We start from the raw sequence: 12,897 nt of genomic DNA, 5'->3' as shown, positions 1-12,897 counted from the left end.
CTCGCGCGCGATTGGTGACCGAATATTTCCCAGCTAAAACTGGGGAATATCCGAGAATATTCCCCAATTTTCGAAACTGCGCGTGTTGCGAAAAATATTTGAAGGATAATAAACATAATAGCCTTTATTTGACTTTGAAAATATGTTCGGATATTTGTCCTTGGACATTATCTGTTCCTCGAAGCTCACAGTTTTCCTCGAGCTTCGCTCTCGGAAAACTGTTCGCTTCTCGGAACAGGTAATGCCCGCGGTCAAATATCTGAGCATATTTTCGCGCCAAATGGAGGCAATTGTCTATATATTTTGGAAATGGAGGCTATTGTTTATATATCCCGGCCCAGACAAAATTGGATATAATCTAAAGGCCCTGACACAAGAACATGCATTGCAAGCAGTGATCGAGCAGGCCACGTGTTAGACGTATCAATATTTTAGCTAACATGGCTCCGCGGCTTTTAGGATAGAATTGCAAATTTGTCACTTTGTCTCGCAATTACCAAAAGTGACTTGGCTGCAAAGAAAACACCACCAAATATAGAAATTTATTCTGAAACCCTTCGAGAAAACATTCATTAGAAAAAGTCATCGTTGAACGAGGACGTTTAGTGGGCCTATGCATTATATAAATGCATCAGTACCGCTAAGTGAGAGCAAATCTTGTGGGTATGTATGTATGTATACGGGATGACAAGTTACAGATCCTTCAGCGGTTCCCTCGATGGCGGTCATTGCCAGCGTTCTTCAGCCTTTGTTGGGCGCGTTATCCGCACCCTTACTTTGTTTTAAGTACCGGGTAATTCTTGTACAGCTTACAGTTGCGAGGTAAGTTGCAGTTTTCAACAAGGTAAGTTATTTCAGATTTTTCAATCGTTTTGTTGCAGTCATTATTTGCTTGTTTGTTTTTTTCCCTTTCATTTTAACAGAAAGGCAAACGCTGGCTTTCGATAAATATTTAAGAAAAGAAAAAAAAATTAGAAAAAAGAAAAAAGCAAAAAAATAAAAAAATAAGCCAAAAAAAAAAAAGTGCCCGTTTTACTAGGATTTGAACTATAACCTCCCGATCTCAGGGCAGAAATCAGCTCCGCTATATCCGTTTGTAGGGAAGCGCTGGGTAGTTTTAACAGCAGGCTCACGTACGTTCCTAGCACGAGCCGACAAGTCATGTGGAAGTATTATCAAACTCATTTATTATTTTACTTTAATCTTTCTAGTTGTTGCCTACTCGCAAGACTAGAATACGTCAACCCAAAGTTATCCCACTGTTTCCCCAAACAATGTCGTAACAGTCTAACTGTGGCTGTATCAGAGCTCGAAAAAGCTGTGGAAACACTCACCTGCAGCTCGTGTTCCCACAGCATTTCTCGTTCTCCCAAACTTCCACTCGTGTTTCTATAACTCGATAGAAACACAGTACATGTTTTCTATTTCTTAAGTATTAGATATACTCTACACGGCTTGTTCGACTGCTGATCGCCATTTTGAATTTGCACATGCCGACAACCATTCTCGTCCCCAGAGGCCGTGCTGCTTTTGGTCAGCACCCAACCTCGTCCCCAGGGCCTTCTCCTCGACGAGCCGCCATTTGAAACTCGTCGAGGAGAAGTCCCTGGGGGCGAGGTTGGGTCAGCACCAAGAATCCCGACAGCTGGTCAAAGGAAACGAACACGCTGGGTACGAGTGTGTGTAAGCCTCTTAGTCGATCTCCTAGAAAACTGGAACAAAGTTTAGTCATCTCGTATGACATGATCCACGACAGCAATTTATTTGATGTAGCCTTTGCTCTGCTAAATGTTGGTCAAATCCGGGCAAGCTGTGGAATTTTAGGCCTTTAAATTCAGCAAAAGGCAAGTGTTTATGCCTTTCAATTCATTCGATTAAATAAGTTGCATTTTGCATACTTTGACGCCATCGGAGCTGCCTACAAGTCTTTGGTTTTGGCCTCCTGTAACCAAGACGTTGATGGTAAAGGTAGATAGGTTTTCAGTATGTGAACTTGGCTTAAAAACAAAATTTATCGGTATTATTTAAGTTTGGAATCGAGGTGGAATATTATGTGGCTGATTTACGGAATGACCGGAATCTTTTGCTTTGCAAGTGACTTCTTTGATTATGCGGCTGGATTTCTGCCATATACCCCTTGCCCCACTCGCATTCCTCGCTTCTCTCCTATATATTATTAAGATATCAAGCGTTTCCACGATCACACGTTTCGCCGAGCCATTTTATTCGTTCTCGTGTACAGCAAATTAAACCGATTCATGATATAATTCTTCACTCTTGATCGACTTCACATTGGCAGCTAGCTGCATTGAATGCTTGTTGTTGCCAAAGCTTGTAAAAAAAATCTTTCGAGTGTGCAAGTTCTCAAAAGCGAAGATGAGTGCTGCCTCCCTTAAAAACCTGTGAGTCGATCCCTGTGTAGCCCAGTATAGTTGTGTAATACGCTGGCTAGAAACTGTGGAGTGGCCACAGTGCGTTGATATTCAATTGTTAGAGGCTTGACTTCACCGGCAAAGGTGGTCAAAACAATATCGAATTACTTTTATACGCACGTAACGTAGCTCTTAGGCAAACCTTTTGGAAGATGCCCCAAAGAGTCAGCATGAGGTCGTATACATTGAAGTTGTTTTTGCTTTAGGTATATGTTATTAAGAAAAGGTCTGGATAGTGGTAGACATGTTAAAATTTTGAGAAACTACACTATGTATTCAACTCTGTACTTTGTAATTTAAACTGACGATACACAAGATTCCGATGAAACATGTTTTTAAAAACCGTTGTGTTGTTTCTCGAAATATTAAGAAAACCGTTTAATAATCCACTTTCGCGAACGAGCTGCTTGGAATATTTCATGTGTCTAAACTTCCAAAGACGACCATAAATGGTTTAAGAGACGATTTAAACACACATCTGGAATTCTAAAGCCGTCGCGTCATGCAACATCTCTCTTATTCTTAACTCCTTCGTTCTTGTATGTCACACAAGGCATCCACAGTGCTATTCTAGTCTCAGTCCTGGGCTTTTTGAGTTCCATTTTGTGCCATGTCCTCTTTGACCCAAGACCCTAGACCCTGGTTGAGTGCGAATTTCTGTAGATGATTCTGTAAGCGGTGTCGTAAGTGCTTTTTTTTAGAGTATAGAGGGCTAAGGTTTTTCCGTAAGGGTTGTCCTTCCCTTAGTCACTGTGACCCCGCTTTTTGAAGGCGCTCGATACTCGCATTTCGCTGGTTTTGCTAAGCTGCAGTCAAAGAAAAACTGAATTTCTATCCCCTAGTGTACCACAGTTTTCAGCCTAAAAACTACTTCTTAAAGCTAATTAAAATTGTGACTGAAATCCATATGGGTGGGTGAATTATTTTTTTATCCATCTTAAAATACGAAGGCGAAAGCTGGGCTTCATGATTTATGAGCCTCCTTGCTGATCGGGCACTAATTAAACAATAGAGTGTTTCTATCGAGGAACTATCGGTCTGATAGTCGCCCCGCGGAAATTTGATGTTCTTAAAACAAATATGCTAGTTTTAACAACATCAAATTAACTGGACAACAGTTTTGATCTAACTACGTGTTTGTGGTTTTTACACTTACATGTAACTGCGTGTTGGACAGATGCATCACAAAAGACTTCAGCTGCCAGGCGTGGATCCCTTTGTAGCGTTTGATCATTTATTGCTTGGCTTTTGGGGTCGTTGTTGTTTGTTTCTTTTTTCGATCATTTAGTTATTTCTTTGAACGGTAAAGTCTACTAACGTACGTTGATATTGTTCAATTTGTTCCACTTTTGCTCACGACGTAGTTTTGTTCTTTCAGAGTCAAGCAGCGTCGACTTCAGTAGCCTTAAAAGTGCTGAGAAGATTGGACCTAACTGAGAACCCATAAACACAGAGCACAGTGGTGTGCGCCGTAGATAAATTAACGGAAAAAGAATCCAGAAGAAAAACTAAAATGGGTGAATTCAAATCTACAAAGGATGACCACCCGGTACCTGAGTATTTCTTAATAGTCAGCCAAGAAAACGGTTTAGTTCTTGATATTTCTACGGGTGAGAAAGGTGCCGATCTTGTACTGAGTGAAGCACGTGGAAAGTCCAGTCAGCTTTGGAGATTGGATGAAGATCGTAGACTAGTCAGTAAACTGGGCTTGGTAGCTGATATCAAAGGTAAGAACAAAAACGCAGGAACTGTGTGCCACGCCTGGAAAGCGCACGATGGCCTCAATCAAAAGTGGCATTTTGAAGACGATGCGATAAAGAGCGACTTTAACAACTTTGTTATTGATGCCCGGACCCAGTCGGTTTCCATGAATGAAGTAGACGGCAGCTTGACTCAGAAGTGGTATTTTATTCCCGAAAACCCCTGGGCGGATGGTCAGCCCGTTGTACCTTCAGTTAAGTATTTCCTCGTAGCCAGCCAGAAAAATGGATTAGTTCTTGATATTTCCGCAGGAACGAAAGGCGGAGATCTCGTCCTGAGTGAAGCACATGGAAAACCCAGTCAGCTGTGGAGATGGGATGAAGACTGCAGGCTAGTCAGTAAACTGGGCTTGGTAGCTGATATCAAAGGCAAGAAAAAGGAAGCAGGAACTGTGTGCCACGCCTGGGATGCACATGATGACCTCAATCAAAAGTGGCGAGTTGAAGAAGGAACGATTAAGAGCAACTTGAACGACCTTGTCATCGATGCTACGGAGCTGCCGGTCACCATGAAAGTCGCTGAAGAAGGCACGTCATCTCAGAAGTGGTACTTTATTCCGGAAAACGCATGGAACGACTTCAAGCTCGTACAAGCTAATCCAAACCCTCTCAACAAGGCACAGTTTTGGAAACATCTGGCTGACAACTACCTTGACGTCATCATAGGTTACAGCATTGACGATTATGAAGACAAACAGCGCAAAGCTTTTAAAATCTTGGATGAGTGTTCCAGCAAGCTGGACGCAGTGGCAAAAGATACTGGTATAGCAGGAACTGTCGGAGGAAGTGCATCGATCGTTGGTGGGGGCATGGCTATCGCTGGTCTTGCTCTGGCTCCAATAACAACTGGCGTCAGCCTAGGCCTCACTTTCGCTGGAGGTGCCCTGGGTATCTTGGGGTGAGTCTCATCGACGACTGGCTCCTTGGTAAGTCTACACTGGGATAAGAGCGAAGCAAAGAAAATTAAGAAAGCCACAGTACCTCTCTTCCATGCTACACACAGCCTGCACGGATTTCTTAAAGAGTATATCAACATCTTAGAAGAAGCAGATGAATTTCTAAAAAAACCCGAGGGAGAAGCTTTTGCTAACGATGCATACGCTGCTATAGAGGTGGCTAAAGCGGCTGGGAAAGTTGGTGTGAGCGCCTACAAAATCGGCGACCTTCTGTACACGGGAGTGAAACAGGCAAAACGGGCCAGGCGAATAAAAGCGCTCGTTAACTTTCTTCAGGCCGATTATTATACGGTTAAAGAGGCTAGAATCGGCCTTGCCGTACAAACCGCAGCACCTGGGTACAAAATTGCAGGGAAAACTATCGTGACTGCTGGAACAACGACTGCAAAAGCTCTATCTGGTTCTTTGGCGGGTATTGGAATAGCCCTCGGCATCTGGGATGTCTTTGATGGGGCCAAGAAGATAAAAAACAGAAGCCAGTTAGCCGCGGAGTTCCGCAAGTCATCCGAAAGTTATAAAACGACGTCTGCCAAGCTCATTACACTATTCAAAAAACTCCAGTAAGATCGAACTGAGAACTTATCACCGAGAGTTCGATAATAAACATTTATTCTTCCCGCTATCATCTACAGCTAGACTGATCTCAGTGACTTTCTGTTAGGGATTAACTTAAGCTAGTCGTCCGATATCGGGAGCTCGTAATTTTTTCATAACCGTTATCCATGTAGTGTCAGTACTAAAGTCGAAATGAATATCCCCAATAGCGAAAGGCCATAAGCCTGCACAGTTGATATAAAACTTCAGCTGTCATTTTCCTATACAGCTTTCGTAAGTTATTGATTTCAGTGTAAACTGAACTAAGCATGTATTTTCTTCAAAGAGCGTAGTCATGGTTTTTCAACGATCTTCTTATAAAGAAATATCTTTTCGTTTAATTAGCTGAGTGACGTCTCTGTTCTGAGCAAGTTATAATCAATTACATTGTGTGTGAACTGTTACAGCTTAGTTGCTTTTTAGTTTAGAATAAAATAGAAGCTGTCGAACCCAAGCTCTATGTACTCAGGCGGGTTTAGAGTCTCTCCGAACGACTAGATTGTGATAGTGGTGCGTCTGCTGCAAAATCGGAGCCAGATCTTTTTGTCTGCTTCAGAGAACCGTCCACCTCAAAGAAAGTTTAAATGAAATTCAGTTTGGACAGGCAGCCATGTTCGTCTTACGCAGGTGCCCCTCTTACAGTGGTGCATGTCCGTTTTAGGAGAGTTGATTGTATTTCTAGGATAAAGAAGCGTTTCTCATGTCTTCTGGACTTCGAGCACAGTGCCATTTTCATACTCGCTGAGTAAATTGGGGCAAGTGCCCGGTTTCTAAGCGCCAGTTTCACGAGCGCGACGCGCAGCGCTAGTACATCTCCTGGGTGAACCGCGCGACTCAAAATCACTGGGAAACAGCAGTTTACTCGGAGTAGTTCACGCGCATTGACACGCGCGTAAAAGTCGCACTAATCAACGTGAAATTTAGTTGCCAGAATTAAGTATCCCACGCCAATACAGGTTTGAAAATTAAATGATCCAATGAAGTGTATTTCATGTTGTTCTTGTTGGTCGATCATTCTTTGTTGTTTACCAACACTGAAGTTTACATAAAGGAAGGCTGCTTTCCATTTGATCGCTACAAAGTTCAGTGAGCTTAATTATTTTACAGAAGTCAAATTATCGGTTGATCAAAGAAGTTAACATTATAGTTTTAGGGGGCCAAAGAGTTTTAAGCTCTAGGTCGTAAATAAGTTGAACGGTGAGAGCCAAGAGATATCTGGGCTATAATTGCCTAGAGCTGTTGAAACAACTCCATTTTTACAGTATCTTATTCATGTCTATACCCAGCTGGGTAGCCTTGTTTTTGTAAATTATTTTTGTGCTTAGTGATGTCCGGTGGTAGTCTTGACAATTTTAAGAAATTGTACCATTTCTGAAAACCATTCCATTAATTGTGTACATACCTTACTTTGGGACTTACGCTTTTACAACCATGGATCGTAAATTATTAATAATTTCGTCTCCGAGAATTTCCGATAGTTTTTGACTGGATGTTGTTTTTCGACAGCTGATAAAAAAAAAACGAAAAAAGAAAACCAAATGAAATGCGCAGAGTAGGTGTGAGGAAATTTTAACACCGGTGCTCGTGCCAAATTTACCGCGTGAAGACGCAACTGAAAAATTCTTACAGGTCGAACGTATTATTCTCATCAAACTACATCCTTAGATTACTCTGGCGCTGTTGAAGAAAGCAAACAACTGTTTGTGTGTTAAAATTAATTAGGGACTTAGAAAAAATCACGACGGTAACGGCAACTGTAGCGTCACCATATATAAGGCTAATGAGCAGAACAATGGCAGAGCACGTGCGTTATAATTCTTGGTACATTACTTTGCCGTCCTCTGCAAAATAACGACGTGAAATGACCAAATTCTTATTTCAAAATTTCCATTTCGAATTCAAAGCTGTTTTACATATTCATTTTCAGAGAGTTTCGACAGTGATAAACTAACTAAATGACTTTTTACAGTATCGCAAGATTCGTAGGTAAAGTACAAATTCATTGTTAATTGAACTAATCCTCAGCGTCGCCGTCGATTACTTAAATGTCCTTATATTAAAACTCACTTGGGAAAATGGAGCTAAATATAGTAAAGTAAAACGAATGAGTGCGATTTCTTTTTTAATCTACGGGGTCAAAAGCAACGGGTTAAGAAAAAAACGCCATGCTAGGCGAGCTCAATTATCGAAAAGACATGAAGTTAGTAGGGGGCGGGGGTGGCTTGCAGAAATATCGCTAATATATCCTCTAGCATTTTACGGTGTCACTGAAGGCCCAGTGAGGCGGCTTCAGAACTTTCTAGCCGGAAAGTAAAAAAATCTGAGCACAATTTTTATCGGGCCCTGTCAAGTGAGAAGTGTACACTTACTTTCTTGAGGTGGTAACCTCTGTGGTACTGGGGGAACTCCCTGAATTTCTAGGCTGTTAAAAAAGACAATAAACGCTACTCTTACAGTGTCTCTCTCCGCCCAGATGTATAAATGGTTACAAGTGAATTTAAGGCTGGGAAGGAAAGGGGGTAGCCTTGCGACTGAGACGAAAACCGGGATAATCTCCGGCAAGATTAGACATTTTGGCGCGACGCAGACTTCACATTACATTCTGACCTCAAAATCAAACTAAACTCGTTATCCTAAGTGCTAATAATAGAGCAGCTATGACTAAGCTATATATTAGACAGACCTGGCTGAAGGCTGTCCCACGATCTTGGTCTGCCTCCACTCGTCCATGAATTCCATGGATATTTTCTCGTTACCAAAGTTATCCACAAGAGATTCAAGCAGCCCTGGAGTGTTCCTGCACGCTCACGACATCAGCCGGGAAGCAGTACGGTCAAAGGAAAGGTAACCAAGGGCAACGGCGGCGCTGCTGCGAACTTCTTCGTTCAGCGACGACAGATTTGCGAGGAGTGCTTCCATAGAACCTGAACAGCATATAAATAAGAAAACATGGCACGAGTTAGCTTAGGCAAGAAGAAGGATTAGTGTTTAACGTTACAGTTTTTGACCTGGAAGGCATGTCTATAGTGAAGATGTACTAAAGAACCCAACTCAAACCAGCGCGTCAAGTACAGTAACTTGGTTTAGGATTTTGAAAAGGAGGCAGAACCACTAGCGTTCATTTGAATTGCCACACACGAGGTTTTTATACACAGACCTAAAGGTTAGAAACACTTACTAGAGCTTAGTACCACATGGAAGTACTGCTCAAAAGCTTTCATTTGAATGTTCACACACTAGGGCTTCTTCCACAGATTTAAAACGTTAAAACCATTTTGTACAGCATAACAAACAGTGCCACATGAAAGTACTGCTCAGTAGCTCTCATTTAAATTTTTACGCACTAGGGTTTCATTAACAGTCTTAAAAGATAAAATCACATTAATTTACTCTGGGCTGTAGTCAGAATAAGCTGCAACACGTTTTACTTCGGCGCGATGTCACTTTACAGATAACCCATCCTTTACTGAGTATTTACGTACCAGCCATGATCAGTACCACAGGGACACCAGCCTGCGTGTGGCCGAGATTGGATGACAAACTGGCGGCGAGTATCTGTGTGCTGTGCTGCTCAGAACTGAGCAAGCGCACTAGTAATTCCACACCGCGTGCTGTTAAGGTCACCTGATAACTTTCGATAAAGCGCGCCAAGATGATGATCTGAAAAGCCGCGTGGGCCTGGTACAATTCGTTCTCAGACCCCAGGAACTCTTCGAGGGCTGTCAAAGAGATTCCGCCGGTGTTTTTAACGGCATACTGCTGTGAAGTGTTGTTGTAGACAAATGTTGCGGGCGCCATGCCAGCTTTAAGTCGAACTGTTTCTTTCTTGTTGGAGAGGTGATGAAGAAGTTCCACTGCACGAAACTTTGTCTGCTCTACAAGAAGCTTCTGTGTTTGTGAATTATTGAAAACTACCTTTCAAAACGAATCAGGTCATGGGCGTTACCTACGATGTAGTTCTACTACATGTAATTGCAGGAGAAAGAAAGCTAGCGCGATTATTTTTCGTAAGTAAAATTTCATTCATTTTCAGAAATTAAACTATTTTGCATCTGAAAGTGAGTCAAAAATGATAACCAAACACTTGTTTTCCTCTAACCAGTTAAACAAATCTATCAGAGCGTGACTGCTTTACTCAAGGTCGTTTTCAAATGACGAGAAAATTCGGCAGCAGGACATTAACCTTTACTGTCAATTCAACCAATCAACACGCTATGACTCTATTGATTGCCTAATCACAGAAGACCTACTTCGTGGGCGCCTTCAAGTGGCGGGAAAATTCTTAAACCACACAATGACCACTGACCAGTAACCATTGAAATTCAGCGTCTGTTAAACGCCGCGGCTCTGTTAATTAACCAATCACAAAAAACTTCCTTAAAATGCGGTGGCCACAAAGAAGCCCTGTTTAACAAACCGCAAAACCAACCTGAATGAGCGCCTTTTTTGACGTGCGCAGGAGACGAACAAGCGTAACAAGCGCTTCAGTATTTGTTATCTCAAGCTGGGTTGATTTGTTTGACTGATGGGCCACGCCTACATACAGGATGCCGAGAACACGAATCACCATTAACAGGACCTGTAGCCAAGAAAATATAGATGTTAAAAGGAACATTTACTACCAAGTCACTTCTTCACAAATTGAGGACTATTTTCCTGCGTTCACTACAAAGTTAATAGGCACTATCTCACGACAGTGTTGGTGGAATGAATTACTTTACGAGCTATAAGTAAACAAAAGAACTTCAACCTACGCTATTACAAGATATTTTGCAAAGTTTTCATAAGCTTCATGTCTGTGCGTTTGTCCATATTGTATTATTGCACTTCATTTTCTGTTTTGCCATCACTAGCCATCTTTGCTTCTTAAAGGGTTCCTCTTATTTGTCAAGCACTGTTCCACAACCCAACTGACTTTTATCAGGTTATCACCGATTATTCATAGTAACAAAAGTGAGGGAAAGAAATTGGACAAAAGCCACATGTTCCATATAAACTGTATACAGTAGGCAGCTGGGCGGAATGAAATGATCCCATTGTCTTGGAAAGGTATCTCCACTGAAGACTGTCCCGCACTGCCGTTCCTCCCCCCTCCCCCTTCAAGCCCCTCCAAAGGGGCATTGTGGAGAATGCACATACAGTCAGGACATATTTTACATTTTTCTCAACAGTTGTAGGGCCTTTTCAGAGGTCTTGGCTGATCTCAAGAGCCTCACTAGAGGCTGCACTCCGCCTCCAGCCACAATCTTGTTCTGATTCTCAATGTTCTCTGTAGTTAAAGTAATGATGGCAATGCCAGCAATAAACTGTATAGTTTCTGATTTGAGCATCAACATGTCGACAAGGATGTTAATTCCAATCATGCTGGCGATACGCTGCTGCTGATGCCGCGTGACACCTGCCAACGCCCACAGAGCACTGGCACCTGCAACATGGAAACATATAGCTCATGAAATGATTGGCTCCGGAAAATGTCCATATCTACCCCAAGGATGGCTTCTGGAAATTCCAAAGGGGAGGGGTCTCAAAAGCCAATTTTTTTAAAGGAAAGTATGAATCAAATTGGAATTTCCAGGGGGATGGGGAGGGGTTTAAACCAAGAAAGCCTCACTGTGAAATTTATGGATGTTTTCTGGAACAGCATAATGCATGGGAAGAAGTTGTTTGTGATGTATGCTAAGGCATACATTACAATTTATTACATTCATTTACATTATTATTTATGCATACAGCCTGTGGAAGGTGGTAATTTACTCAAAGGCACTTGCAAGGCAAGGGGGCAGGTAATGTATGCAAAGGTATACGTGTGTCTTGTACATATGCAAAGAGTGTTTAATAAAATCATGTAAAGCCATGCAATTAATATCTTTATTAATTTTGTTTGGAGGAGGGAGGGTTGGGGGTTTGTAATTTTTCAAACTAGTTTAATTTTCAGATATCAATAATAACTACAAGAAAAAAAAGACAATAAAAACCAAACTGGTTTGTACGTATAAAATAATGTAATGCTAAATACACACAAAGAATATTTACCAAAACATAAAAAGATATTATCATGTGGGTTGCATGTACTTTAAGGTGGTGTATGCAAAGACATGCATGCAATACACATTTTATTGTTGTGTGTTGAATTTTCTTTTGGATTAACATTTTCTAAACCAATTTGATTTTTATTTTCCCTTTATTTTTGAATCAACACCAGAAATATGCCTCCCCCTCTCCTTCAAAAAAAAATTCTGAAAAAATATCCTCGGATTTTGGGTTCTTAAAATGCACAAATCTTGTTCTTTGACTTCAATGGCCCACATTTTCAAAAGCCTTATAAGAGGCTTTTGTGCATCAGCTGCATCAATCTCTTTCTATGCCTCAGGGTTAAATTACTCGACTGATATCCAAAACATCTCTTTTGGGGAAAGCGAAATATTTTGGAAACAAACGATTTTAAAATAAAACTCATCCTAGATACAGGACTGTTATGAAATTCAGTCAAAAATCGGCAGACGCCTTTATCTACATTTTTCGTATTTCCCCACTTCTTTTTGTGTCATATTGCCCAACTGGTCGTCAACAACTTAGGGTCTTTTTTTTTTTGTACTTATCATTTCCTTCAGGAATACATATCCTTGGGAATATACTAGGACAATATGTACATCAATTTTGACGGCTCTTCACTCACGGTGTAACTTCCTTGAGTCAACTGACACGTACAAGTGCATGACTTGATTGACACTAGTCAATAATTTTCGCTCCTGAGTTGACGGTAATGTTTGCTTGTCTTCAGGAATACATCGACATGCGAATGTACGAGGATCATTTGTACATTAATTTCGACAAGATGTCGGGGACTGCTGTCAAAAGAGCGAGTCGAAAGAGTGGCTAGCCCGCGAGCAATTCCAAAAATCAATTTCTTAAAATTCTAATGAGCATGCGTGTCACGCGTCACGAATAACATCGTAACGCGACAACTATGCAATCAAAATCAGGGAGCGCAAATCCTCGTAAATCAGCCATGTGACATCAAAAAGTAATCATCAACGACTTCCGTTCACCTGCGAATAAACGCTGAAAGAACCTTGCATTCATAATGAGAGAGCTGAACAACACTGCTTGGTTTCGACAGTTGCGAAGAAAACCTCAGCTAGTTACTCCAGGAAT

At 41.4% G+C, this 12,897-nt stretch overlaps 1 protein-coding gene and 1 pseudogene across 2 annotated transcripts; one reads left to right on the top strand and one right to left on the bottom strand.

The window, feature by feature from the left end:
- The first annotated feature begins 1,627 nt into the window (after positions 1–1,627).
- Positions 1,628–6,191, top strand: LOC149115997 (uncharacterized; annotated as a pseudogene). The gene is made up of 2 exons (XR_016206181.1): positions 1,628–1,968; positions 3,811–6,191. The product of XR_016206181.1 is annotated as an uncharacterized LOC149115997 (transcript).
- A 2,356-nt stretch (positions 6,192–8,547) lies between these two features.
- Positions 8,548–12,290, bottom strand: LOC110050013 (ankyrin and armadillo repeat-containing protein-like). Its single transcript, XM_089285737.1, has 5 exons — positions 12,257–12,290; positions 10,959–11,167; positions 10,172–10,321; positions 9,225–9,657; positions 8,548–8,666 (listed from the first exon to the last, which is right to left on the bottom strand). Exons 1-5 carry the CDS (start codon positions 12,288–12,290, stop codon positions 8,548–8,550), a joined length of 945 nt encoding a protein of 314 aa, XP_089141863.1.
- Between the last annotated feature and the right edge of the window lie 607 nt (positions 12,291–12,897).

The sequence above is a fragment of the Orbicella faveolata genome, unplaced genomic scaffold (assembly GCF_042242905.1).
Source record: "Orbicella faveolata isolate gen_17 unplaced genomic scaffold, um_ofav_v1 contig_13, whole genome shotgun sequence".
Lineage (NCBI taxonomy): Eukaryota > Metazoa > Cnidaria > Anthozoa > Scleractinia > Merulinidae > Orbicella > Orbicella faveolata.
The sequence above is the reverse complement of the archived record's forward strand: the minus strand, read 5'-3'. Positions and strand labels throughout refer to the sequence as shown.

Bases quoted from the DNA above. Each gene is read 5' to 3' on its own strand.
- LOC110050013 (XM_089285737.1), bottom strand. From the start codon at position 12,290: ATGACACAAAAAGAAGTGGGGAAATACGAAAAAT. The intron at 10,322-10,958 runs GTGAGGCTCTTG...TCTTGGCTACAG, and splicing joins GAGGCGGAGTGCAGCCTCTA to GTCCTGTTAATGGTGATTCG. The intron at 9,658-10,171 runs GTTGGTTTTGCG...TCGTTTTGAAAG, and splicing joins CAAAAAAGGCGCTCATTCAG to GTAGTTTTCAATAATTCACA.